At 36.7% G+C, this 25,986-nt stretch overlaps 1 protein-coding gene across 2 annotated transcripts in view; it reads right to left on the bottom strand.

Moving 5' to 3' along the window:
- Window positions 1-25,986, bottom strand: part of LOC149576058 (uncharacterized) — a 156,032-nt gene that overhangs the window by 117,239 nt on the left and 12,807 nt on the right. Inside the window, exons 2-3 of one of the 2 annotated variants that reach the window (XM_089816191.1) lie at window positions 18,617-18,843; window positions 10,875-10,985 (exon numbers count right to left, since the gene is read on the bottom strand). In XM_089816191.1, the coding sequence (XP_089672317.1) occupies window positions 10,875-10,985; window positions 18,617-18,843 (338 nt within the window). The remainder of the gene's footprint in view (window positions 1-10,874; window positions 10,986-18,616; window positions 18,844-25,986) is intronic. The other variant, XM_089816193.1, reaches the window with a different exon arrangement.

Below are 25,986 nucleotides of genomic sequence, written 5' to 3'. Positions count from 1 at the left end.
GGCCTTACGCTATTCATTCAAGGATGAGTTGGGTTTTTTGTGAGATGGTGATGATTTTGTATGAGTGTCAGGTGATGTTGATGGTGACAATGAAGGTGGAGGGTGTAGCACCAGATAATGTTGATTGTGCAAGGAGGAGGCAATAATGCCTCTAATGACTTCTACCTTCGTAACTTTCTTAGAGTGAAATTTGACTGCTCAACTACTTGCTATTCTACTCCTACTCCTATGAATGGAAAGATTATCAAATGGATGGGGATCGAATCTAATGAAAGCTAACCAGCAGCTCCACCTCCATAGATGCAATGATTCAAAGGAAAAGAGAACTAGTTTACCACACAAAGCTCCCTAACCAACGGCTAAGATGCTAGTTGCCTAGTTGTAGATCCCTATCAAACATTCACTAACATCACCATACAATTAGCCATCTACTTCTACTCTAACAACATGAAATGAAATCCTACTTTAATTTGAGAGATGAGAAGAACCATGCAATACACCAAAATGATCATGTATCCACCATGCAAGCCACAACAATGAATAAAGAACAATTTTGATAGTATTTTGGCAACAATTCTCCAACATAAGTCCCTCACAAATGAGAGAAAAATGGCCTTATATAGAGGCTCCAAATTACAATGAATGGTCGAGATTAAGAGGCAAAATCAAGGGCCAAGATTATATCTTGCAAACCCTAATTAGGGTTACCATTATTCAACCAATTACATGAGGGCACCAACTTTGTGGGCCAATGAGAAAATTACAATAATTTGTCAACCAATGAGAACATAGGACACTTGACATGATTTGATTGCATGCACATGAAAGTGCCACCTCATCAACCTTATCTTATTAATTTATTCAATCCTTGAGATAGGGTGAAGCCTTGGATGCTTGAGCTTGTCCTTAGAAACTTTCTCATCACCACTCGAACTTGCTTGTACTTGATGTCCTGACCCTGAAAGGATGAGGTCTTCATGCACTTGGGGTAATCTTGCCTTGGCCTCAATGGCTTCCCTGGATGTGAACTTCTTTGCAACTTGAGAGCCTTGCTCTTGGCCACTAACTTGAAATCGAACTTAACCTCTTATCCTTGCCTTCCTTAACCTCCCTAGTCTTCCAACCTTCCCATTCAAATCCAACCAAGCTAGCTTGCATGAATAGCCAAGCCTTGCCTAGCCTCAAATATTTTCAAATCTCTTCTACTAATCCGCTCTTTCTTGGAATTGTAAGGCTTCTTGATCTCAATCTTCAATCAAATTCACCCTTTACCCGATTTCATTCTTTACTAAAGCTTGCACTTCAACCTTTGCCAGCTTGCAATCAACTAGAAGGGCTAGGACCCCATCTGGAATTGCTTCTAGTTTTGCACTGCCCTAAGTTGTAATTCTAGATTTTCACTTATAATTCTAGGCCAATCAAATTTGCCCCTTCTATTTGCAATTTCATCAATAAAGAAGTACATCCAATTTTCAAATTGCATACCTTGAGCTAGGCCCATGATTCGGCTGAGAAGCACCATGAGATCGCCATATTCTAATTTGAAGTCTGCCACTGTGAGCCTCGATGATCTGGTGACTCCTTTCTTTCACTCGTGTAGCCAATCCTGTTTTAGATGTGTGAAATAAGCTTCCTAGTTATCCTGAAATGATTCGACTGCCTAATCCATCATCACCACTGTCATGCTCTTGTACTGGGGAATGTTAAATGCTTCTTCGATCGCCTGTCCACCAATGTTGGCCAACACCCTCTTCCCTTAATCAAAAATGATGGATTTACTGATCAGATCAAACCTAGATGCGCACTCCATAACCAATTCTAGACAAGGCAAGGTAGGAGGAAAAGTTGTTGCATGTACAATTCCACTTCTGTATATCTTCTTTGCCATGGGGGATTGTTCTTCCTTTAATTTGTCCTTTACCTCGATCATATTTACTATACCGACATTGGTATCGGTTATTCACCTCATTTTCGAGAAGAAATTTGTTTTGGGCATCATATCTTGTTTGTCTTTCTTAGTATTTGTTCCCTTAGGGTTCTTGCTTGCACTAACATCTACCATCTTAAACACTTATTTCTGCCCCTTCATTCTAAGTGATATGGACTACCCTTATCGATCTCCAACCTTCTTTCTATCGATGGATTCTACACTTATTTCTACCTCGCCAAGTCCTATCACTACACTTATCAATCTCCAATCTTCAACCTAGGATGGGACTAACACTTATTTTTGCCTCTTCGTGCCTTAGGATGGACTACACTTATATCTCCCAACTTTATTTCTAGGGTGGTCTAGCTTATTTCTGCCTCTTCAAATGTCCTATCATGGATTCTACCCTTATCAATCTTCAATCTTCAACCTAGGATGGGATGATGAAGTGGTGGATGATGAATGCAAGACAAACCAAGAGAAGCAAAAACTAGACAAAAAGAACCAAAAAAAGCAAAAGAGCGAAATCCGCTTAAGAACCACTTTCAATTCTAAATGAATTGAATTTATCTTTACCAATGGCCGGGTTTTCTTTTGAATTTTGGATCAGACATAAGAATTTCAAGCCCCTTGCAAATATTGATGCCTTAGCTGAAGAAATCATAATTTTGTCCACTTGAAATTGCCCATGCATGTGCCAAAATAATCAGACTTTATCACTTGTTTTCTTTACCAACAAAATTGTCCAATCTCGCCCCTCTAGAAAATCAGAATTTTGTCTTCCACAAATTTTGGCTCCACAAAAAATTCGGCTCCACAAAAATCGCCTTAGGGCAAGAAATTTTGATTTGCCACAAGAAGTTGCCTAGGGCAGAAATGCAACCTTCATGGAAAAAAATCAGATTGCCAACAATGGAAATCCACCTTTGCAAGAATGCCAAAATCTGGAAAAAAATCACCTTCCTTAAGAAAAATTGTTGCCTTCCTCAAAATTCACCCAAGCATGTATGAGGAGGATGGAATGAATGAGGAGGTAAGGGGAAGGAGATCCCTCTTATACCCAATTCACTTGCCTTCTCTAGCTGGCCGACTTGCACCTAGGAGGGAAAATTAATTAATTAATTAATGCATAATTCTGGCCCGGATTAAATGATAAGCTAAAAAAATTATTTTGCCACAATGAAATTTGCATTTTTAAATTGCCGATTAGACCAAAATTGCAAAAATAAAATAAATAAAGCCTTGGAGCTGCTAAACATTTTCATTTAATGATAATTTAGTAATCGATATGTCATTAAAAATCGGATTTGGCAAGCCAAAATTGATTTTGTTAATTTTAAATTACTAATTTCTTTAAATATTTTAAAATCTTCAAGGTAGATTTAATCCATTTAATGCCAATTTTTGCAATTTAATCTAAATTGGTTTTGCTATGCAATTTTAATTTTTTAACAGAAATAAATCATCTCTATAATCCAAAATCGATTTTGCAATTTGATTTCACCATCACAAAAAAAAAAAATCACCGAAAAAATTCAAAATTTTCCAAAAAATCCAAATCTAACAAAAATTTCATTTTTTGAAAATTACTCAAGTTTATACCAAAGTAACATGAATCAGAATCGGATCGGAATTGGCAAGGCCGAATCGAATCATGAATCGGCAATGAATCAGCGATGAATCGGCAAATTTGAAAAAACCCTTTAAATTTAAAGATTTTAACTATTTAAAACCTATTTCATGCACCCTTTATTGAATATAACTTAAACACACTATAACACCATCAAATAGAAATTAAAACTTAACATACATAAACATGGAAGTTTGGAACATAAAATCCATCACATACGTAACTATGTTATCTAAAATGTAAATTGTAGACTAGCTGAAGTAAATAGAAATCAAATGATCATAATGATTTAAATCATAGAATGTATGTAAGATGATCCATAAGACATCAAATCATTAATGTATGTAAGAATCTACGTTGAAGATACATCAAAGTTTGAAACACATGTCTATCAATGATTCAGTATCAATATCTATAAACAAAATATAAAAACAAGCTCCAGCTCAAGCCTCAGGCTCGTAGTCATCATCATCCTCAGGCTCGGCTGCAGCCTCAACCTTAGCCTCTGAGTATCCAGTCTGCGTAGTAGCAAGGCGTCTAATGTAGGTCCTAGAGGACTACCGAACCATATCTCCCGCATATAAGATGGGCTCACGAACGTAGCTAGGGTCTGTGTCTGTGCGTGCGCATGTGCGTCTACCAATGCCTAAAGAACATGCTCTAGCTACCTCAGCCTCTATATCCACCTAGTCAACCCACGCACGATCTTCCTCGGTGAAGAGTGGATCCACAACCTCTGTGAGCCACTCTAATTCTAGATCGATTTCCTCCAGAATGATCGAAGAGGAGTCGGTGCCCAAAATCATTTTGATCCTAAGATGAAGGTTGTAATGAACAAAGACAAGATCATTCAACCTCTACACTGTCAACCTGTTTCTCCTCTTTGAGTGGATGTGCTCGAACATGGACCAACTGCGCTCAAATGCAGAAGCGCTGCTTGGTTGACTCAGAATACGGATGGCAATTTTTTGAAGTTTTGGGGTTGTGGCCCCAAACATTTGCCACCATCCATCTAAAATAAGGAAAAATAAAAACAATTAGTCTCATTTACAAATTACAAATTACAAGTTAACTCTAAAATTACATAATCAACTTTAAATTTAGAATCTAGATTCATGAACATTGAATATATTATTTAATTTTTACTTGGCTGTATTGTTTCTCGAGCATCTATGGCCATCCTGCTAGAGAAAAGTGGCCTTTCTTTATTATTGAACTTATCGGGCTCAATAATTGCAGCACTACTATCCTCATCAGTACTCAACCTCTGGATCACTGTATATAATCCGGTGAGAACCTCCTCATCCGCCTTGAAGTTAAGACGGAAACGAAATGCTGGATTCAAAAAGTAAGCTGTTGCATGGATGGGTCTATGGAGTTGATTCTGCCATCTCCTATCAATGATGTCCCAAATAGGGGCATACTTCTCCTGCACTCCTGCATATTGGGCTCTAATGGCCTCCTTGGCCCTATCCATGCCCTCATATATGTAGCCCATAGAGGGCTTCTCCCCATCAACAATTCGTAGGAGAGATACAAGGGGCTCTGTGGCCTACATATAAAGTAAAACAAAAAATTGAGTCAAAACTTAAATATAGAATAATTCAATAATATAACTTAAGGTAAAACTAAATCATTAAACAATTAGCATAGTAAACTGTAAAATATTAAATGTTAAATTGCAATAAATTTACCTTAAGGATTTCTCTAGCAGGTTTCCAAAAACCATCATCATCAAATATGCAATCCACCACATCTATCCCTGCAGTGGTCGCAGCATAGGAAGATGAAATCCACTACCGCCCAACAAACATGCTCCTCAAATCATCCCTTGATGTCAACAAGGATTGCAAGGTGATGAAATTTGAGGCAAACCTCATGATCCGTGGACGAGCTAACTCTTTATTTCCTATGTACTTCCTCATTGTGCTAAGGACAAATGAATGATTATAAATAAACTTGCATATGTTTTTTGCCCTTTCCATACATGACTTGACCCACTCAAGTTTGCCAATTTCCTCCAACATGATGTCAATGCAGTGTGTCGCACAAGAGGCCCAAAATACAGTGGGGTGCCTCTTCATCAAAAGTTTACCTACAACAATTTTAAGTTAATTAAAAATTCAAATTTCAAACATGTTAGAACTTAGGAAACTTAGAGATTCTAAGTTAGAATTAGAAAAAGTTCAAAATTCAAATAAATTTATTTTCAAAACTTGAAAAGTTAAAAGTTCACCTGCAACAACATAACTTGCTACATTATCCGTCACCAATTGCACCACATGTTGTTCCCCCACCTCTGCTATGACTTCCTCAATAACCTCACATAAGTATGTGGCGTTTTTTACATGAGCAGAAGCATCAATGGATTTGAGGAACATGGTATATCCTAAAAGTAACAAAACAACGAATTATAATTAGCAATCAACAAATCAAAATTTGAAATAGTCAATCACGATTCAAAATTATGTATGTAAGAAAGTAGAATGATCAATCACCTCCACAGGATACAAGAAAATTGAGGAGTGTTCTTCCCCTCCTATCTATCCAACCATCAGTCATGATGGTGCAACCCTTTTCAATCCACTCCTTTCAGTTGTCCTCAAGCTCATGCCTCATATCCTCAACCATTTCATCCAAGAGGTATCCACTCAACTCAACCTCAGTTGGGGCTTTAAACCCCGAACCACAAACAACAACTGCATCTATCATTTTCTGCAAATAAGGAGCCCTGTCACAAATAGATAATGATATTGATTAGAAATTTAGATGTCAAAAACTCAAATCATAAAACAAGTAGATATAATTAAAATTTTACTTTTACTTTTAACTTTAAAAAAAACAAAGAAAAAAAAATCAATTATCTGGCTGCAATAAATGGAATGTTGCAAAAGTACCAAAATTTGCAAATCTCTTTTCTGGCAGCATCATGAATCTCCTTATTCAAACCCATGCCCTCAAGCGTGGGTTGGGAGCCAAGAGTAGTGTGGGGCACAAAGTAACTATCTATTCTATTTTTCTGCACTTTAGGCCGCAATAGGTTGGTGTTGGACTCTGTCTCAGTATAAGATCGACTACCACTAACACTCGCATGAGCACTAGAACTAGGACGAAAAGGAGGCCTGGAAGAACCCTCTCCAACACAACCTACAAATGTGGAAGCTGATGCAGATGCAAATGTAGATGCGGCTACGGATGCAGGAGCACGGGAGCCAATACCTCTTAACCCTTCAAGTTGCATTTTCCTATTCAACTTGTCTTGTTCAATTATTTCTAATGCCACTAAACAAGTGTGTTTTGCCTCGGCAGTTTGATGAGTACAAACTATGACATCATGGCCAGGTATGCCAACAATGTGGTATTTCAATCTATAGATACCTCCGGAATTTATTTTTTCTTTACAAAATATACATTTTGTTTGATATTTGATTCTTCCAAGAAACTCTTCTGAAATAACCCCAACAGGTTATAACTACTTCCAACACTAAAAATCCTCGTACTTCAGTGATTTGACATTTCGACAAACACTTTGCCAACAACCCTGATGCCACTGCAATAACCCTTACTTTAAAGGCCACTGAATCACACTAAACTAAACTGTGGCAACCTGTCAAATACTTGATATGCAACCGTTAAATGCGAAAAGATGCAATGTTTCAAACAATTCATCAAACAAGATAGCTATAATGAATATTAGTGGTACTAACGATGTTCAGGAAAATCTTATTGTGTTTTGCATTAAGGAACTAGTCTGTTACAAGTTTCATTGGTAATAGCGAATGAATAACAGTATCTAGATATGTTCAGTCTTTAACTGAATAATAGGAGTAACATCAAGAACCTGGAGTTTTCATAAACGTGAACCCCTGAAATGGTATTTCTCCTTGGCTGCAATCTTACTGATGAGATTTACTGGTGAATTATGGCCCGCCCAAACTGATGGAAGTGTTATTGCTGAGACACGGGTCTGTGCAGAATTTTTCCAGTTATCATAGCCTGAATTGAATCAAGTTGTTCTCATCCCGCCTACCAATACTGTTGTATTTGCGCCACTTTTTTTTTAGAATTCACAACCTTTAAAGATGGTGCCCAACTGATGCCACCAATCTGCCACCCTCTATTCGAACCCGTGCTCAATTTCTTCAATTTTTGAGGTGTCGATCCAGCTTGGGTCTGAACCGAGACAGGTGTTGCAATCGTTCTGGCTTATAAGTGAGTCGCTTTAATGCTAATCGAACATGCAGTTGCCAAGACTTGATCAAGATTGCTTTGTTATTGAGATAAATTCCACCCGCAAATTTATACAGACGGCTAAGTAATATCCTTGAACTGAGATCGATATCCTTGGACTCATACGATTTCTTCTCCTTAATTTGGTTATCCGACTGTAATAATGTTAGATCAAATCGCGATTTGCGAAGGCACCCAGATTGTTGGAAGTCGAGACAGCTGGTTGCGAAGGAAATCGACGCCGGTTGGAAACACCAAATGCGCCTCTGCCTTCTGATCTCAAAATCGGGTGATTAATCTAACCCTTGTGCGATTACTGATTCCACACTAGGAAGAAGCGCCTGAATCGAGAGATGGCAGCACACAAGTTGTGAAGTAAAGATTACTGCCTCATAATAAATTTCGATTTAACATTTGGAGTCTTGCCTGTCACTTCGACAATCCAAATTAAATGCTACAGACCCTGCTTGGATAAAATGCTGAACTCCAAATTTGGCCTTAGGCCACAAATTCTGCCCCGATGAAATGACTGTAATGTCACTTCCAATCTGCAATAATTCAGATGATATTTCACACCCTCAAAATTGCGTACCGATTGAGAGTTATCGTTCTCAATGGCCAATTGTGACAATTGCAGAAACCCTAGGTTCCACAATTCAACTGTGATTGAATTACAATCTGAAATCAAAGGGAGATAAACAACTGCCTGATTCGAATGGAGCCCCGGGGTGCCTATTTATTCTTTTCTCTCCATCTTCTCCAGAGACTTCTAGAACATTTTTTATTTTATCTATTAAGTGACTTTATTAAATATTTTATAATTCAAGTCACTATATTAAATTAATTAAATATAAAGTTACCTTTTAATATTTATTTATTTGATAACTTTATAAATAATTTATTTATTTAATTAAAACGATTAATTAGTCGTCCTCATAAAATATTCATTATTTTGGACAACCAAGTTAACCAAATTAATTAAATCAGACTGCCTCCGAAAATGGGGACATGACATCTTCATTATATTTCCAGCATTCATCTTTTTTACCTATTGTGGAAATTGAAAAATGAAAACAAAGGGCTGCTGCAATAAAAAAATTCATGTAAAATATCAAAGTTTGCAACTAATAAACAAAAGCTACAAAACAACAAAACCCTAGTTTGCAATTTAGTAAAAATAAAAAACATTCAAAATTTGCAAATGAACACTAAAAAAATTTAACAAAAAATGCATAATACACTAACATGCAAAAAAAAAACCAGCACTTACCTCTTGCAAATGATTTGAGGAGTGTTGATATTGACTTCTTAATGCTCCCAATGCAATTTATGGCCTCCCTAGATGGACTTCCGATCTCTTTGGTGCTCTTCCATCTTGTCGGTTAGAAAACTATGGATTTTATTTTCTCTTCTTCTCTCTCACTCTTCCTCTCTTTTACTCATGCTATGCAAATAGATGGCTCTTTAGGGTTATAACAAAGAGGAAAGACAAATTAGAAAGCAAATAAAACATTTTTTTTTTTTTAAAGTCCAACTTTTCATGCTTGCTGCCGCAGCCAATTTTTGGCGATACCTGATAGCAATTTTGGCCATTTTTGCCATGAATCGCCGATATTGGCAATTCAGACGATTCACATGAAAAAATCACCAACAACGATTTTCGATTCAAAAAAAAATGGGAGTCATGAATCTTATCGCCAAATCGGCAATTTCAATGATTTTAAGGCAATTTTTGGCACTATGGTTTATACAATTATATCCATTTTTTTTTTTTTTAAATCATCTGAGTACAAAATTTACAATTTTATCTTGCCAAGTGTTGTTCTTTGATACTTGTTCGGCCTAAAGATAAAATTAGTCATTCCGGTAAATCAAGCTTAAAATAGGATGAAAAATAAATTTAACCTCCTCCCTCTTGACCCAAAGGTGTCCAAGAAGTAAAATTTTCTAAGATTGACAATTTTTGGACAACTTCATGAGATTTTGCAAAGGCAATCCAAAAAAAAGGGGGTCCCCAAAGTTTTTGGGGCGATGGTGTGAAAACATCACAACAGTACTTTGCATTGCTTTACTCCTAAATTTGGATTAGGATATCTCTTGCTTTCTATAAAGCAATCATCCATTCATTGTAATTATATCCCAATTCATTATTTGTACTGTCAATACAGAATTCTAGGATTGTTATAGAGCATATTATCTTTGCATGATATGTTTTGTGTGATGGGTGTTTTGCTTGCATATTATTATTGGCTCATGTGGTTATTACATCTATTCCCACATGGTATCGGAGTATATTATTTTTGCTTGATCTATTTTGTGCGATAGGTGTTTTGCTTGCAAATGATTCTTAGCTACTGTGGTTGTTTCATCAACTCCACAAAATGTGTGTGATGTTGCATTTACTTGATATGAACATCAACAACAAAGTTTTTCATTCAGTCTAGGTGTTTGGTTTTTTTAGATAATATATGGGCTTGCAAAATCTGACCATTAGGGCTAAAGATTTTAAGTTTGTTTGTATGGACTCTGCTGTATCTGGTCATCGGAGCTGATGTTTTTGTTGATACTTGATAGCTATGAAAGTCCTGTGTGTTTTATAAAAACCTTTGTAGCTCACAACTCTGGTTATTCATATTGGAACTCATTTTCTATATTATAAATTTTTGAGTACAACAAGGGTGAGTCCCATGCAAAGTTACAATTGAAATTTTAAAAAAGCCTGCAAATATTGCTAAGCAGTATAGACAAGGTTTTATGACAAATATACAGATCTATTACTACACAAGCATACTTTCCAACTACAAAATTATATTTATCGATCACACAATAATTAGTGCTTCCCAATTATTAAATTGTACACATCTATTATGCTAGTTATTGATGAAGCAAACAAAGCACAATAGGTAGATTAGAAGCTCTAACAAAATTTTATAACGACCCCATTATTCATCTGGAATAAGAACATTAACATGACATGTATGTTGCTATGGATAAACTTGGAATGTTAGAAATAATGCTCTACCCAAAATCTCCTCTTTCAATTTAGACCTCTAGAGCTGATGGTCTATATCAAGCTGTGATTACCTCCACCAATATGCCTGCTCATTAGAGCAGCTGCTATCTTCCAGTTATCTTGACCTAGAGATCGCATGGGTACCAACAAATAAGCAACCAAAGTCCCTATGACTGTTGCAACTGTTAACAACAAACAAAAATAGAAAATGAGCAACACAAATCTCACACAGACTTCTGAAAATATACTAAGCTGGTCTGATATAGAAAGATTTTAGATATATAAAGCAAGCACTCACAGTATTGATCAAATTGATTCACTCTCAATCAACAAATAAGCAACATGCACATCTTCTTCAAGTTATAGTGTAGTATCACAACTGACAATGAGAATATCTTTCTGAAAATGCTTTGTAGAATATTTTTACCAAAGAGTAGCGTACTTAAGAATGAGCACGGACTATACAACTATGTGAAATTCCTTGTTATTACATGACACCTATAGACCAGACCTGAAGACCAATGCATATTCATTCAACAAAATGACTACCTAAGCACAGTCTAAAATGACCAGAATCACAAATGTGTAAGACAACCACTATCCATGAAATGTAGCTTCAAACGAATTGATCAAGGTGGATACTTCTCACAAAACCTACTTGTTGGAGCTTGGAACTATCATGAAGGCTATCTAAGTAGACAAGAATGCCCTTCCTTATACCTCAGCCACGAGAATACACAAAGAACAAGCTGGAAGCAGTGCTAATTGCTTGTCAAGAGAATGTAGTGTCCCTTTCGAGATATTCCTGTTTTTTGCCCCCAGTTATTCCAACTCAATAAGAGAAATGCATTGTGTTTATCTTAACTTTAACAAAAATGATGAAATTGTATTATGATTTTCACTTTATAATTCTTAGATTCTATGAATAATTCAGAAGATGGGTTTTATCTTGATTTCATGCAATAATCATCCTTTAGAATGTCTTGTCAAAGATCAATAATACTCAAACAATCAAATCACTCAATTGATCAAGTCATGAATTCTCCAAAAATACTTTGTAAATTTGCTCAGCTAAAAGACCTCCAACCTAACTCAACAGTGACAAAACCAAGGACCCTGCCTCTCGTTTGTCAAAGGTAAGAAAATACCTGATCATTCCAAACCCTAGCTAACCCAGTAAGCCCAAACCCTATCCAATGACAATACCAAGGACACCATCTCTAGCTTGCCAAAGGGTAGGAAAAGACCCTATCCTTCCAATCTTAGCCTGCCCCATGGGCCCAAACCCCATCTCATTCACAAGTACTGACTAGAATTAAAAACCAATACCTTAATGTATTTGCTAGATTATTGTCGATTGCTTGATTTCTCTTTATTGTCATTTCCTAAAGGATTGACGTGTGCATGCTTGAATAATGCTTGTAGGAATTGATGCTTGAATTATTGATATCTTAATGATTGAAATTTGAATGATTTGATGCTAGAAGGTTGATGCTTGAAAAGTTGATGTTTGTCTGATTGATTGATTGTTTGCTTGCCGGTTTGTTTCTACTAAGACTGAAAAGATAATTTTCAGACTGATTGATTGCTTGCTTGCTGGTTACTTTTGAGTAAGACAAAAAAGATAAATCTCAGATTGTTTCTAAAATGTGACAAGCACTTATCCATAACAGTTGGAGCAGGCTATTGAGTAGTTAAAGTCCGAAGATGAAGACATACTAGGACCTCATGACCCAATTCTTGCAAGTCTTTCAAGAAGATCAGAAGTATCCAACCACATTCTAGGGCATCCAGAAATGCTTAAGCCTTACTTATCAATTGAGAAGAACAATAAGATTATCAAATCGTCTTCCAAACGTTTCAGTAGAGCAGTATACTGATTTTGATCCTACTAGAAATTTCTATTATGGTAAAATAATGTATGTGTTATTAAACAAAGATCATAAATGATCTATATATAAGTATACCCAAGAATGCTTCTATAAAAAAATAGAAGTAAATCTATTGAAGAGAGAGAAACAAAAATAGAGAGATTTAACTCTAATACCCTCCCTTAATGGTCAATCTAACTTCAAAACAAAAAAATTGCAGCCAAATCCTCAAAGGCATAAAACACAGACTCAGGCAGATCAGGGTGCAGGATGAGTCTCGATACCTAAAATAAGCGCCTCAAGGCAATGGTACTCGAAGATTGTCATCATTCTCTGCTTCTAGGTGTTGTAGTTCTTCTGTTGAATTGCTAACTGCCTTCCAAGAGAAGATTGATGAAAGATACCATGACACATTTTTTTGAATAAATAAATGAAAAGGCACGAACTTGAGGCAAATTGACGAAAGACCCAAAAAAATGGAAGGACACCTAGAAGAGAGCTTGAAAAACCCAAAAAGAATCTAAAACTAGATTTTGAATCCACTGGCTCAAAATTTGAGGCATGGAAAATGATGCACCCAAAAAAAATAAAGACCGACCTTAGTTGGGATCTACAAAAAGTTTTTCAAAATGAAAAAGCACTTGAGAGTTTTAAAAGAAACCCTAGCCATTTTCAGAGAAACCAAGAAATTGCAGATTTGACTATACAAATGGTGGAAAACGAAACTGTTGGCTGCAAATCAAAGATTGTAGGAAAACCCTAGATGGCGCCAATAGCAGTAGATATGCAGGTAACAACAATTTGAAAAGCCCCAAACAATGGTTGTTAATTGCAAAGAAAGGGCGAGCAAAAAAAATAGTCAAATGGTGCCGATGTGCAGAAATAAAATCTCAAAAAAAGGGCAAGATCGCGCCTAAAAAATGCAACTAGGCAAAGCCGACAGACACATCCAGAACAACACCAGCTAGGAGAAGAACAGTCCCCGGAAAACTCAAGAAAAAAATGCCATAAACAAGTTCCAAACCAAAAATAATGCCCAAAATGAGAACGCTAAAACCCTAGTTAGGTTTGGAGAAAAAATCCCTGCAAAAAAATTTTGGAACACACCCAAGAAAAGGATGTTGAAAATCTTGAGTCTAAAATTTTATGAAAAAATGAAAGATTTTCAAAACCTATTTCAAAAAATAACTCAAGAAAATTAAATAATGAAAATATTATTTTTCAGAAAAGACATTATGGTAAAATAATGAATGTGTTATTAAACAAAGATCATAAATGATCTATATATACAAGTATACACAAGAATGTTTCTATAACAAACAAAGAGAGAGAAATAGAAACATTCTAAAGAGAGAGAAAGTTTCCATATTGAACAGAGAGAGAATATGGAAACATGGAAACATAGAAGAGTGACCATTAGAAATAGAAGTAATTCTATGGAAGAGAAACAAAAATAGAGAGATATAACTCTACAGTTTCAGTCCCTTCATGCCACCTTTTCAGAATGTTTGCAATGAAACTCAAAAAGAGGAATCCAATCCTGAAGGATCGTGTTCATTTCCAATTGAAGAAGAGTACTTGGATCTTCATGACAATGCAGAAATTGGAGGGTATGCTGATCTAAATTTTGCAAAATTGGCAACTATTGAAACATTATATGAAGGTCTGCAAATGAGAAAGCTGTTGAGATTAGTAATACATTTTCAGAAACAAAAAACATGATGAGGTGGAGTATGTTACAGCTTTCAAATCAGCTTGTAGCCTTATAAAGATGAAAACTTACCTCACTTCATTGATGATAGTTCAGTTGCCGAAGGCTAGTCTCCGATGACTAATGTGTATCAGTTCAACTTCCAAACAGAAACCCATGGGAAAGAGTGTTCTATTTGATTTATAAATGGATTTATCTAGAGAAACAACCATTCATGAGGATCACAATGAGGATGCATTTTCAGATGGAAAACCATCCACTCATAAGACCACAGATTCCAAGTGAAGTATGCAATATCTTGAATCTAGTTGATGCATCGTTGAGTAATTATACAAGGGATCACCAGCCAAGCATACTGAAGAGTAGCAGTGTACCTTAAAGAATTATGGATCATAATTTAAATCTTAGTCCTGATATCACCATGAAAATCAGCCACCACTCAAGTTCAATTGCATACATATAAGTGGATTGGCAAGATAGATGTGTTTTGATAGGTGTAGGACTTTACAGGTATCACAAGAAGATTATGGCTACCAATATTGATCAAATTTGGAAGGTAGTCCAAGAGAAACAATTCAAATGGTTGTCAATAATACTAATTTTGAGATGGGAAACTGATGCTGATGACTTGATGAGCTATTGTTATCCTTTCACCTTCAGATTATATGAAGATACAAAGGTTTGGGATCAGCAAATTTGTATGATTATTGGATTGCTTCACAGAATAAGACAGGATGATAGATTTTCTGATTTCAATCGTATCAGAGTGGAGCAATGCGTTTATAGTGTGGCATTCATAAGATTGATTTGGAATACTGGTATTGGCATATATAGATTCAAATTTCTTGGAGACCAAGCAATGTTTTAGGTAGGCAGAATTGTAATGTCCCCTTTTTCGACCTCAATGGTAAGGAGATATAATTTATTTAATTAAATAACTTGTCTCAAGTTGATATTTCTAGGTGATTTGTGTTCAGTTGATTGTGAAATCACTTTTTTCATGGAAATTCTTCAAACGTGACTTTTAAATATATTATTAGAGGTGGCCTTATTTGAAAAAGTGAATATTACAAAGTCACTTTATTAAAGTGCTTTATTAATTTATTTAAAAGTTACCTTCCAAAGGGTTTATTATTAAAAGTGAATATCAAATATATTCTTCCAGATTATTAAACGAAGATGAAGAGAGTCGGTTGGGATTGTAGATATTTGATATTTTCTGAAAACCGCAGTTGTGGAGATTCAACAGGTTTGTCTAAGTATAATCCTACAACAAAAAGCCTACCATGAAGATTGGATTTGGTGGTGCAAGATCCTTGAAAGCCGATACTATGAAATCCATTCAAGCTTTCAATTCCCACATAAAGGTTTGTGAGTGAAAGCACACAAGTTTCACACATGAGCTTTAGTGATGGAAGTTTGGATAAGTTTTTGGAGTTTTCCCAGCATCCAGAAAATTATTATTTCTCTGATAGTTGGTGAAAGACTCATTTAATTGTTTGTTTTCAAGCACCATGTTTGGTATGCCATTATTGAGGGCTTGATGATATATATTACTGAATCCAAACTATTGCTAGAGTGAGGATTTCTTGTAACAGGCATGAGAGACGTATTTTGGAGATTGTCTATTGTTGAGAGTAAGATTGTAAATTTTATTTCTACCGGGTGTAAGGCTTTATTGCTGTCAGGCATGAGTTTTATCGCTGCTAGGTGTATATGTATTTCCTCCTTGGTGGCAAGAGAAAGGTTCTTGTTGATCAATGAACCTTTCAGTCTTCAGACATTGATGTGGATCTTAAGATTGCTTAAAGCTGATTGGTAAGTAGAAGCAGCACTTAGAGATTCTTTGCTGAAGCAAAAAATTTCCTGTGTCTGTCATTTAGGTTGGAGCAGCTTGGAAAAGGGACATAAGGCTATTTGGGACTGTTTGAAACTTGGACAATGCCACTGGAAATTGTGAATTCAACTAGAGGTTTAGCAAAGGATGTGGACGGAGAGATTGCTGCATCTAACATCTGCAGTTCCCAATCTACTTTCTATTTTAAGGTTAGAGACAGTCAAATGTATTTATCTTGCATAAGAACAGAAAAGTTGTTAAATCCATTACTGTCATTCCCTGTTGCAAAAAAGGGTTGAACTATGTTTGAGTAAATATCTTTAGCTTTGTGAATCTTAACGTACTTGCCATGCAATTTATCATTCTGAAAAACACAAAACCAGCTGTTACAGCCACCACAATCAGAAAACTCCTCATGAGGTATGCATATGAGCCATTTGATAAAATGCTCATACTACAAAATTATTTTTTCTTCGAATCATTACATGTTAAAAATTAAAACTAAAAGATTTGTTGGTGAGATAGAAGATTTCAAGTCTTGTCCTCTAAAATATAAGGTCATAAACAGATAAGTCAATTTATTTTCTAAGTTTTAGATATAGAAGTAGATTAAATTAAGGAGCTTCCCCTACAAATTGATGAGAGGTTCTCCTCAATTGTTGTTATGTTTTGTGTTGCCACAGAAGTGACAAATCAAAATGCCAACAATTTCCCATGTTAAAAACATTATAATGTGAGTACAGGGATTTGTAATCAATTCATCACAGTGAACACAAGAACACAAAAAGAGAAGAGCCCTAAAAGCCACTACATAAGAAAACTTCCTGAAAAACATGATTCCATGATTTATGTAATTGCAAGTTTTTCTAATCACGCGTGTATAGCTCCATAATGATTTTACACCAATAAAAAAGAAGGATAGCTTAAAACTAATATAATACTAAAAAGTAAAATGATAAGCAAAAGATTAGAAAAGAGCAAAAAAGGAGCCAAAATTTAACTATGGACCACAAGATATATATTCAACTATAGACCAAAACTTCCGCTTTATTGAAGTTTTCTCTCTCCAAATGTATAAAACATAAGATTAGTGCACTGCTTCAACAATGCTCCACTTATGGGGGCACTTGGGCCCTATGTAGATATGTTGTGTTTTCAACATGTGCTTGAGTCTAGTAATACACAAGGGTCCCAGCTGACACAATATCATGTACTGTGCATGCGTGTATATGTGTATGCATGGATCGATGGATGGAGACATTTATACATATCATTTTCATTTTGTGTTGCATAAATTAGAGATGAAAATGGGACTTCTAGAAAAGCTATCTACTTGGATGATTTCACAGGCCATATTACCCAAGAACAAATGCCTTAAAGCTATTTATAATAACCTATTTTCTGAAAGAAATGATAGCTTCAACATACAAAAGGAATGACTACAACACACAATGAATAAATTTAACTATCCGTTCATAAAAATGTGAAGAAAACAACACATTTATAAAAAAATAAAACCAAAAAAAGATGACAACATGCCCTTGAAGAAGTGCAATTCCCAAGGAATGATGCAACATGTTTTACTCCAAAAAACAGAGTGGAACACCTATAGAGGAGAGTGATACCTCACACTGCAAAAAGGATAAGCATAACTGAACCTAATAAACAAACTACACAAATAAGCTTAACCTATAGGATAATAAATGCATAACTGACACTAAGTAAACAACCTACCTAAGTAAGCTTGACCTATAGTATACTAAATGCATAACTGCAGCAACTAAAATGAATCTATAATACTTTGTATCAAGTATGTTAGCATACCCCCTTGTGATCCAAAGTCTATTTATTGTATCTCGTTCACTTTTATTTCACTCCTCAAAGTCCTCTGGACTCCCTAACTCAAATTTTGCTTTACTTTTAAAAGTCATCTGAATTTCCTAACTCAATCCAAAGGATCTGTGCACATGTCTTCCATTCGTTCATTATAAGGCAATAAAACACCAATTTCCCTTACTTGACAGTTTTCTTTTCCCTTTGACAATAGGGATTAATAACGGATCAAGAAAAAATAGTGTTCATATCACTGGGACTTAACATGCCTAAAAATATTTTATTGAGTATTTACTTCAAATAAGAGATGACTTTTAAATAATTCCATATAAGAAAAGCTTAGTAATTCTTATTTACAAAATTATATAAGTTTATTAAAATTAGATTCCAAAACCAAGTAAAAATTTTATGCTACAAATATATAATTGAACCCAAAATATCATCAGTAGAGCAATCTATTAATTGTGGAATATAAGCCAATAAGTTTGACTCAAAATTATGCTGTTAAATCATAATATTAATATTTTTATCAAACAGTAATAAATCTATTGACAGGATCACCTGATCCAAGACAAAAAGCTATCAATAAACGACCAGTCAAAGCTATGACTCGGCGCATGTCAGCAGTGTACAGTAACAGTGGCACTGCCAAGGGGAGTAAATATTGATTCACCACTTGATATGCAGGAGCCTCATGAGCCACTAGTCCCAAATTGCTAGCTGCAAGTGCCACAAGCGTGCTCACCAATGCTCCACTCAGTGCACTTCCAATCTTAGTCTTCTCTGACCTTGCATTAAAATTCAGACAATAATGAATTCATTCAGTAATACTAGAGTTCAGACTTTGAAGCAGATATTTTTGCTGGCTATTTTTTGGTTGACTTACAAAAACTTGATAAAAACTCAAAAATTAGATTTGCCAGCTGGTTGATTTTTATTAAATATTTGTGTAAAACTTGAATAAACCTCTTAGAATTGCCAAAATATGCATGTATTGACAATAAAATGTACATTTCTCTATAAATCATTTATAAATTTACGTAGTAAAAAAATTACAACTCATCACCTGTTATGACTAAGCTCGTTGCACTCCAATTATTGAATGTGCAAGGAGCATTTCCCTGGAGGAAGGGCTGAGGGCAATGATAAAGAAAAAGGTAAAATAGAACCCATGTTCATCTACAAAGCCAATCTATCAAAAGGAAATGACCGGCATGGTGAGGGATGATCAAATGCCACCTTTGTAAGTAACTAGATTCGAAAATCCAGACCGTGCATTTAGGGTCATAATATATTCAAGTGTGCAAAATTTGAAAAATCTGTGTTGGATGTGAAATCCAAATGTCATTTTTGTTCATTTCATATTCCTCTTATTTGTCTCTCCGTCTTCCCTTGAAGACTAATGTATAAATATGGGGACAAGGCCTTGTGTATTCAAGATGCAAACTGGAATGACTCAATAAAATATCTGCTCTCCTCTTTGGTGTGGACGTAGCCACATTTGTAGTGAACCACTATAAATCTGGTCTATTTTCTCTGTTTTGTGGTTTCCATTTTAACTTCTAATTTTAACAATTGGTATCAGAGCCAAGTAAGAGTCCAAAGCAAGCAGGGAATGAGAGTTGAAACCTTCATTTTAATGGGCATTAAAAACAAACCAGACCAGAACAGGGCATGAGAAGAAGACAGGGTCAATCGATTTCTAAATGTCGCTGGGGAAGTATGTGACAATGCACTACGTGAAGGCTAGAGGCACAAGAGAATTTGGAAAGTGTAAAGGAGTTGTGGAAAGAGGTGTAAAAGGTGTTGAGGATTTTTTTACCCAACTATATGGGTACATAAGATACAGGCAGAAGGTGCTGTTACAGGACTCTGTACAATGGAGTTGTGCTTCCCAGTCAGCTTCGAGGAGCATGTACACAACATCACTTTCACCTGGTGCGATGTCTTCAAGCAGAACAAGAAGGCCAATCAATATAACATCCACTTTGTGAAGGCCAAGGAAAAGGCCCTTTTGATTGCAGAAGGAATAATTATTTTTTAATAGACAATAGGCTTGTGGTAGAGAATAAAAGAAAGACATGAAGGCCAAGAATGTTTTGTTCCAATTCCTCATAGAGATAGATCTCAGAACTTCAGTCCCAACCTGCGTTGAATTTAAGGGTTCTCTGCTGAGATGGTGAAATTTGTGAGATTATGTCTCTATCAATTTAAAAATTGGAAAACAAGAGTTATATATAACAAAGAATCTCAAGTACCTACAATTCCATTTGCTGCCCAAGAGAGTGGTTGTAGAAGAATAGACTAATGTTAGTCAGAGAGCCCAGAACTAGGACGAGGAGTTGAATTTTCAGCTGAATTGTAATGTTCCGAAGATGATCTTGGCCGTAGGTGATCTCTGCCCGAAGGCTATCATGGACCGAAGGGGATCTCAGTTAGAAGGGGATCTCGGTCCGAAGGGAATCTCGGTGCGAAAGGAATCTCGGTGCGAAAGGTAACTCAGTTAGAAGGGAATCTCGATCCAAAGGGGAACTCGATCTAAAGGAGAACTCAACCTAAAGGGGATCTCGATCCAAAGGGAAACTCGGTCTGAAGGGAATCTCGGTCTGAAGGGGAACTCAATTCGAAGGGAATCTCAGTCTGAAGGGGAACTCGGTCCTAAGGGGATCTCAACACGAAGGGCAACTTGGTCCGAAGGGGATATCAACCCAAAGGGGAACTCAATCCGAAGGGAACAAATGTCATATGGTGGCAAGGATACGGTGCAGTAGGGATGTCATATGAGGTTATTGGTTGTACTAGTAGAAGGGAGTGGTGGCGTATAGACTATTGACCATACAGACTGAAGGGTCGATGGCATGCGGACTATTGGGCATACAGGTTGGAGGGTTGATGGCGTATGGAAGTGCAAACTGTGCGGAATGATGATTGCCAAAGGGTGATACTGCAAGCACAGAGAAATGAATGAAAATGGGTTTAAGGAAATGTACTTCCTTCAATGAAAATGCAATTGACCGAAAATAGAGATATCAATACAACTACAAAGTGTGCATGCATTATTTGAATCAATATATATATATATATATATATATATATATATATATATATATATATATATATATATATATTCTAGGAAACAATGATGACAAAAATAACACTCCGATTTGCCAAATCCGAGACAAGAATATAGAACAGAATGGGGTGAGAGTTGAAGCCCACCGAAACCATGTGAGCCAAATAAGGAAGGTCTTTCACTTCCGAAATGGCAAGAAGAGAAAAACTTCGATTGGAATTCGCAGTACAAATTTCAATAAGCCAAATTCCCATACCTAAAACAACTAATCCGCAGACATATATACCCCATCGGAGGAAAACTCCCGAAGGAGAAACAACGTGCCAACACATGACACGGCAAACACCTACACCTACAGAAAATTGAAGATGGGCCCAAGACATACAAAAATCAATCGAGACCCCAAATTAAGTTATTAAGTTATTTTATTTAATGGCGGGTATATTACAATCCTATAGTCCCAAATATTGCTTGTCCTCAAGCAATTGTAATTCCGATTTTGGGAAACCTTTTGTAATTTGCTTCTTTAGTTTGGGGTCAGGCATCAAGTAGATCTTATCACCGTAGTAAATGATATCATTAATCACTTTGTATCTTTAATCATGTATATAGCCATCCATTAGCTAACATGCAAAAGTGTTCTTGGAGTACTCAAACAACAGATGGGCCTGCCAATCATCCAAGCAATGGGGTAAAGTGTTGACTGTCATGTTTTTACTTGCCACCACAGCATCGAAGTTAAATTTTGGGATCATATCATGTTTAAAAATGACCTCCATCTTCTTGATTGTGACTTCCCTCGGTCATTTATTTGACATTCCTCTTAGCAACACCTTCTTGCCATCTGTCTCAAATGAAAAGTCCATCCTCTTGAAGCTTTGGGTGTACTGATCAAGGGTCTCCATCCACTGGATGCCCAATATGATATCAATGTCAAGTGTCAACCAAATCTATGACGAAGAAATCATCTATCAAAGTATAGTTTCCCATGGAAATGTTTAGACATGGGATCACGTGACCGCAAGGTAACAAGGTTCCTCCGATAACCTTAACCTCGAATCCTCCATGCTCTACTGCATGCAAGCCCTTACTAGTGATCAATGATGAATCAATGAAATTGAGTGTGGCATCACTATCAATCATGACTGTGAATTGTTTTCCATGAAGTGTGCCACAAACCCTGAAGTTGCTACTTCCAGCCATTGTAGTGAGGGTAGCAACGGAACCCCCTCTTTGTATGAGGGAATTTATTCTCTCCTCCTGGTTAATTTCTTCACCAGTTATTTTAGATACCTGTCCTTTGTCATCATCAGGAAACACCTCAATGTAATGAATCTTTCCCTTCCCAAGGCAACGGTGACCCAGTCCCCATGGCTCCTTGCACGTGAAACAAAGTTTTTTTCTTTAGAGCTCTTGTCGAGAGTCTTCATCCTGCGGAGGTTTTTTTTTGAATTGGATCCTTGTCTCTGTCTTCTTGTGGGGAAGGTGTTGTCGTAGCTATGTGGGTTTTGGAGGAAGATGCGGCCATGTCACGCACCTTCTTAATAGCTTCGTTGAGTGTGTACAAGTTGAACTCTTTGATCCAGCCTCTCAAGGGCTCCCTCAACCCATCCATGAATAACACAATTTGGTGGCTCTTAGAGATGTCTACGATGAGTACTGATAGCCTTTGGAACTTTGTGATGTAATTGTCTATTGTACCTATTTGCCTTAGCTATGCCAGATCTTTGAAGTTTAGTTCAAGATTCTTCTCGTCGAAATGATCAATGAGTCTCTCAGTGAACTCAACATAAGAGGTCACTTGGTCATGGCTAAGAGTGACCAATTCGTAGTGCCACCACTCCTTCCAGATGGAGCATTGCGAACTTGATTGCTTCCTCTCTGGGCATTAGGTTGAGCTGAAAATAGGTGTCTTCCTTCAAAACCCATGCTTGTGCAGTGATGGCTCCAGATCCATCAAATGGTGATAAGTTTACCTTTCCCACCTGAATATCTCATTCTTAGATCAACATAGTCTTTGTAGGATATATCACCTTCCATATACATGTTCCTCCAATCTTCTCAAAGTTGTTCTTGCATTTCCTGAAAACTAGGCTCTCTTTCTTTGCCTGGTGCTTCCATCCTTAGAAGGAAGACGTGTATCGAAGGTTGAGAGCAAGAGGATTAGGAGTTTGTCCTTCTTCTAATAGAGTTGTCGCTATGCCCATTTTGTTCTCCCGTTGTCTTTCCCTCGGCCAATTTTTGTAATGTTTCCTACATAAGCCTTTGGGTTTTGTTGATCTGTAATTGGTTTCTGCTGAGCTCTCTAAAAAGAATCAGGAATTCTATCATAGGATCTTGGGGATCCGTCATTCTACGAACAAGGTGATCTTGTCTTCTCCTTCGAGTATAAACTTGCATTCACTTCCACAAGCTGGCAGAATCACTAGCTTTGATACCACTGTAATGTTCTGAAGATGATCTTGGTCGTAGGCGATCTTTGTCTAAAAGCTATCTTGGTCCAAAGGCAATCTCAATCTAAAGGGGATCTCAATCCAGGGAACTTGATCTAAAGGGGAAATCAATCCGAAGGGAATCTTGGTCCAAAGGGGATCTCGACTCAAAGGGGAACTCGATCCAAAAGGAATCTCGAGCCGAAGGGAACCTTGATCTAAAGGGGATCTCAACCTGAAGGGGTTCTCAATCTGAAGGAAATCTCGGTCCGAAGGGGAAATCAATCCGAAGAGGATCTTGATCCGAAGGGGAACTCGATCCAAAGGGAATGGATGTCTTACGGTGGCAGGAAACAGTGCAGCAAGGATGTTGTACGAGGTTATCGATTGTACTGACGAAAGGGACTAGTGGCGTATGCACAATTGGTTGTATAGACGAAAGGGTCGATAGTGTGCGGACTATTGGCCATACGAGCTAGAGGGTTGATAGCGTATAGAAGTGCAAACTATGCGGAATAATGATTGCCAAAGGATGATATTGCGAGCACAGAGAAATGAATGGAAATAGGCCTGAGGAATTGTGCTTCCTTAAATGACAATGCAATTGACTGAATACAGAGATATCAATACAAATACAAAGTGTACACACATTATCTGAATCAATATATATATTTTCCAGGAAACAATGATAACATAAATAACACTCTGATTTGCCACATCCAAGCCAAGAATATAGGGTGTGGGTTGAGTCCCACCTGTGAGCCAAAAAGGGAAAGTCTTTCACTCCCACAATGGCGAGACAAGCAAAACTTCAATTAGAATTCGCAGTACAAATTTAAATAATCCAAATTCACATACCTACAACAACTAATCCGATGGACATATATACCCCGTCAAAGGAAAACTCCCGAGGGCGAAACGTGCCAACACATCACACAACAAACACCTACACCCACGGAAAATTAAAGATGGGCCCAAGATATACAAAAATCAATCGGGACCCCAAATAAAGTTATAAATTTATCTTATTTAATGATTGGGCTATTACGAAATGAGGATTCCAATAGCAAAGTAATGACATTGGATCTGTGTTCTGGGACACTGTTGATGTCAATTTTGTACCACTAAATAACATATAGGAATTGAATACTTGATATGGAATATCAAACACTCAACCTTCTCTTGAAAAGTAAATACTCATGAAGACCATGAGAAAAACTCCAAGGTTCCTTACACCTGTGGATACTAACTTAGTTATATTAATGTGATTTGCTGGAACTAATCATGTAAGCGGGCTTACATTGTTCTTTCAAGCATGTCGAACTTTTACTGTGATGGTGATGAAATCTAGCCTTGTAATGTATTCTAGGGTCAAATGATGTTGATGGTGATGATGGAGGGTATGTTCACCAACAATGCTTCTAATTTTCTAACTTTCTTCTTGAATGAGTTCCAACTATTGAACTACTTGTTGCTTTACTTCTACTTCTATGGATGGAAAGATTAGCAAATGGACGGGGATCAAATCTGATGAAAGCCTACCAGCAATGCTACCTCTATAGATGCAATGATTCAAGGGAATAAACACTAGATTACCACACAAGGCTTCCTAACAAGCTGCTAGGATGCTAGTGGCCTAGGTTATGGATCCCTATCAAACATCCACTAATATCACCATACAACTATCCATCTATTCTTACTCTTGCTTAACAACTTTCTTGAAATAAAATCTACTTTAACAACTTCAATGAAATTTAATTTTAACTACTAGAAGTAGTAACCATGCAATAACACCAAGTGTTCTTAATCACCATATAAGTCACAACAATGATAAGAGAAGCAATTTCAGTATTATCTTAAGCAACAATTTTTTTCAACCCTTGGAAGTAGAAACCATGCAACAACACCAAGTGTTCTTATCACCATGCAAGTCACAACAATGATAAGAGAAGTAATTTTGGTATTATCTTACATAACAATTTTCTTCAACCCTTTACAAATGAGAGAAAATGGCCTTATATAGGGGCAAAAATTACAACCAATGGTAGAGATTAAGAGGCAAAATCAACGATCCAAATCAAATCCCAAAAACCCTAATTAGGGTTGCCACCCCATCGACAAATAAGAAGATGCCACCTCATCAATGGACCAATGAAAAAAAAGGGAAAAGTGGTAACCAATGAGAAGGCACCAAACTGCTAGCCGATCAGAATCAGACACCTATCCTACCCAAGAAGAAAGGAGAATTTGCTACTTGGGCTTACATCAAATGATCTTCTAATATAATTCTACCATTTTCTTTCATCTTTTTAGCCAAGGAAATGAACTTGGCTAGCCTGTTGTTAATTTCCTTTATGGGAGGGCAAGGCGTGTGCTTCATCTTGAGCTCAACTGAATTCATCATGTTGCTCACTACTTGCAATGTC

Source organism: Cupressus sempervirens, chromosome 1, assembly GCF_028749045.1.
Source record: "Cupressus sempervirens isolate cs-2001-9-10 chromosome 1, ASM2874904v1, whole genome shotgun sequence".
NCBI lineage: Eukaryota > Viridiplantae > Streptophyta > Pinopsida > Cupressales > Cupressaceae > Cupressus > Cupressus sempervirens.
This window is presented reverse-complemented; position numbering and strand designations above follow the sequence as displayed.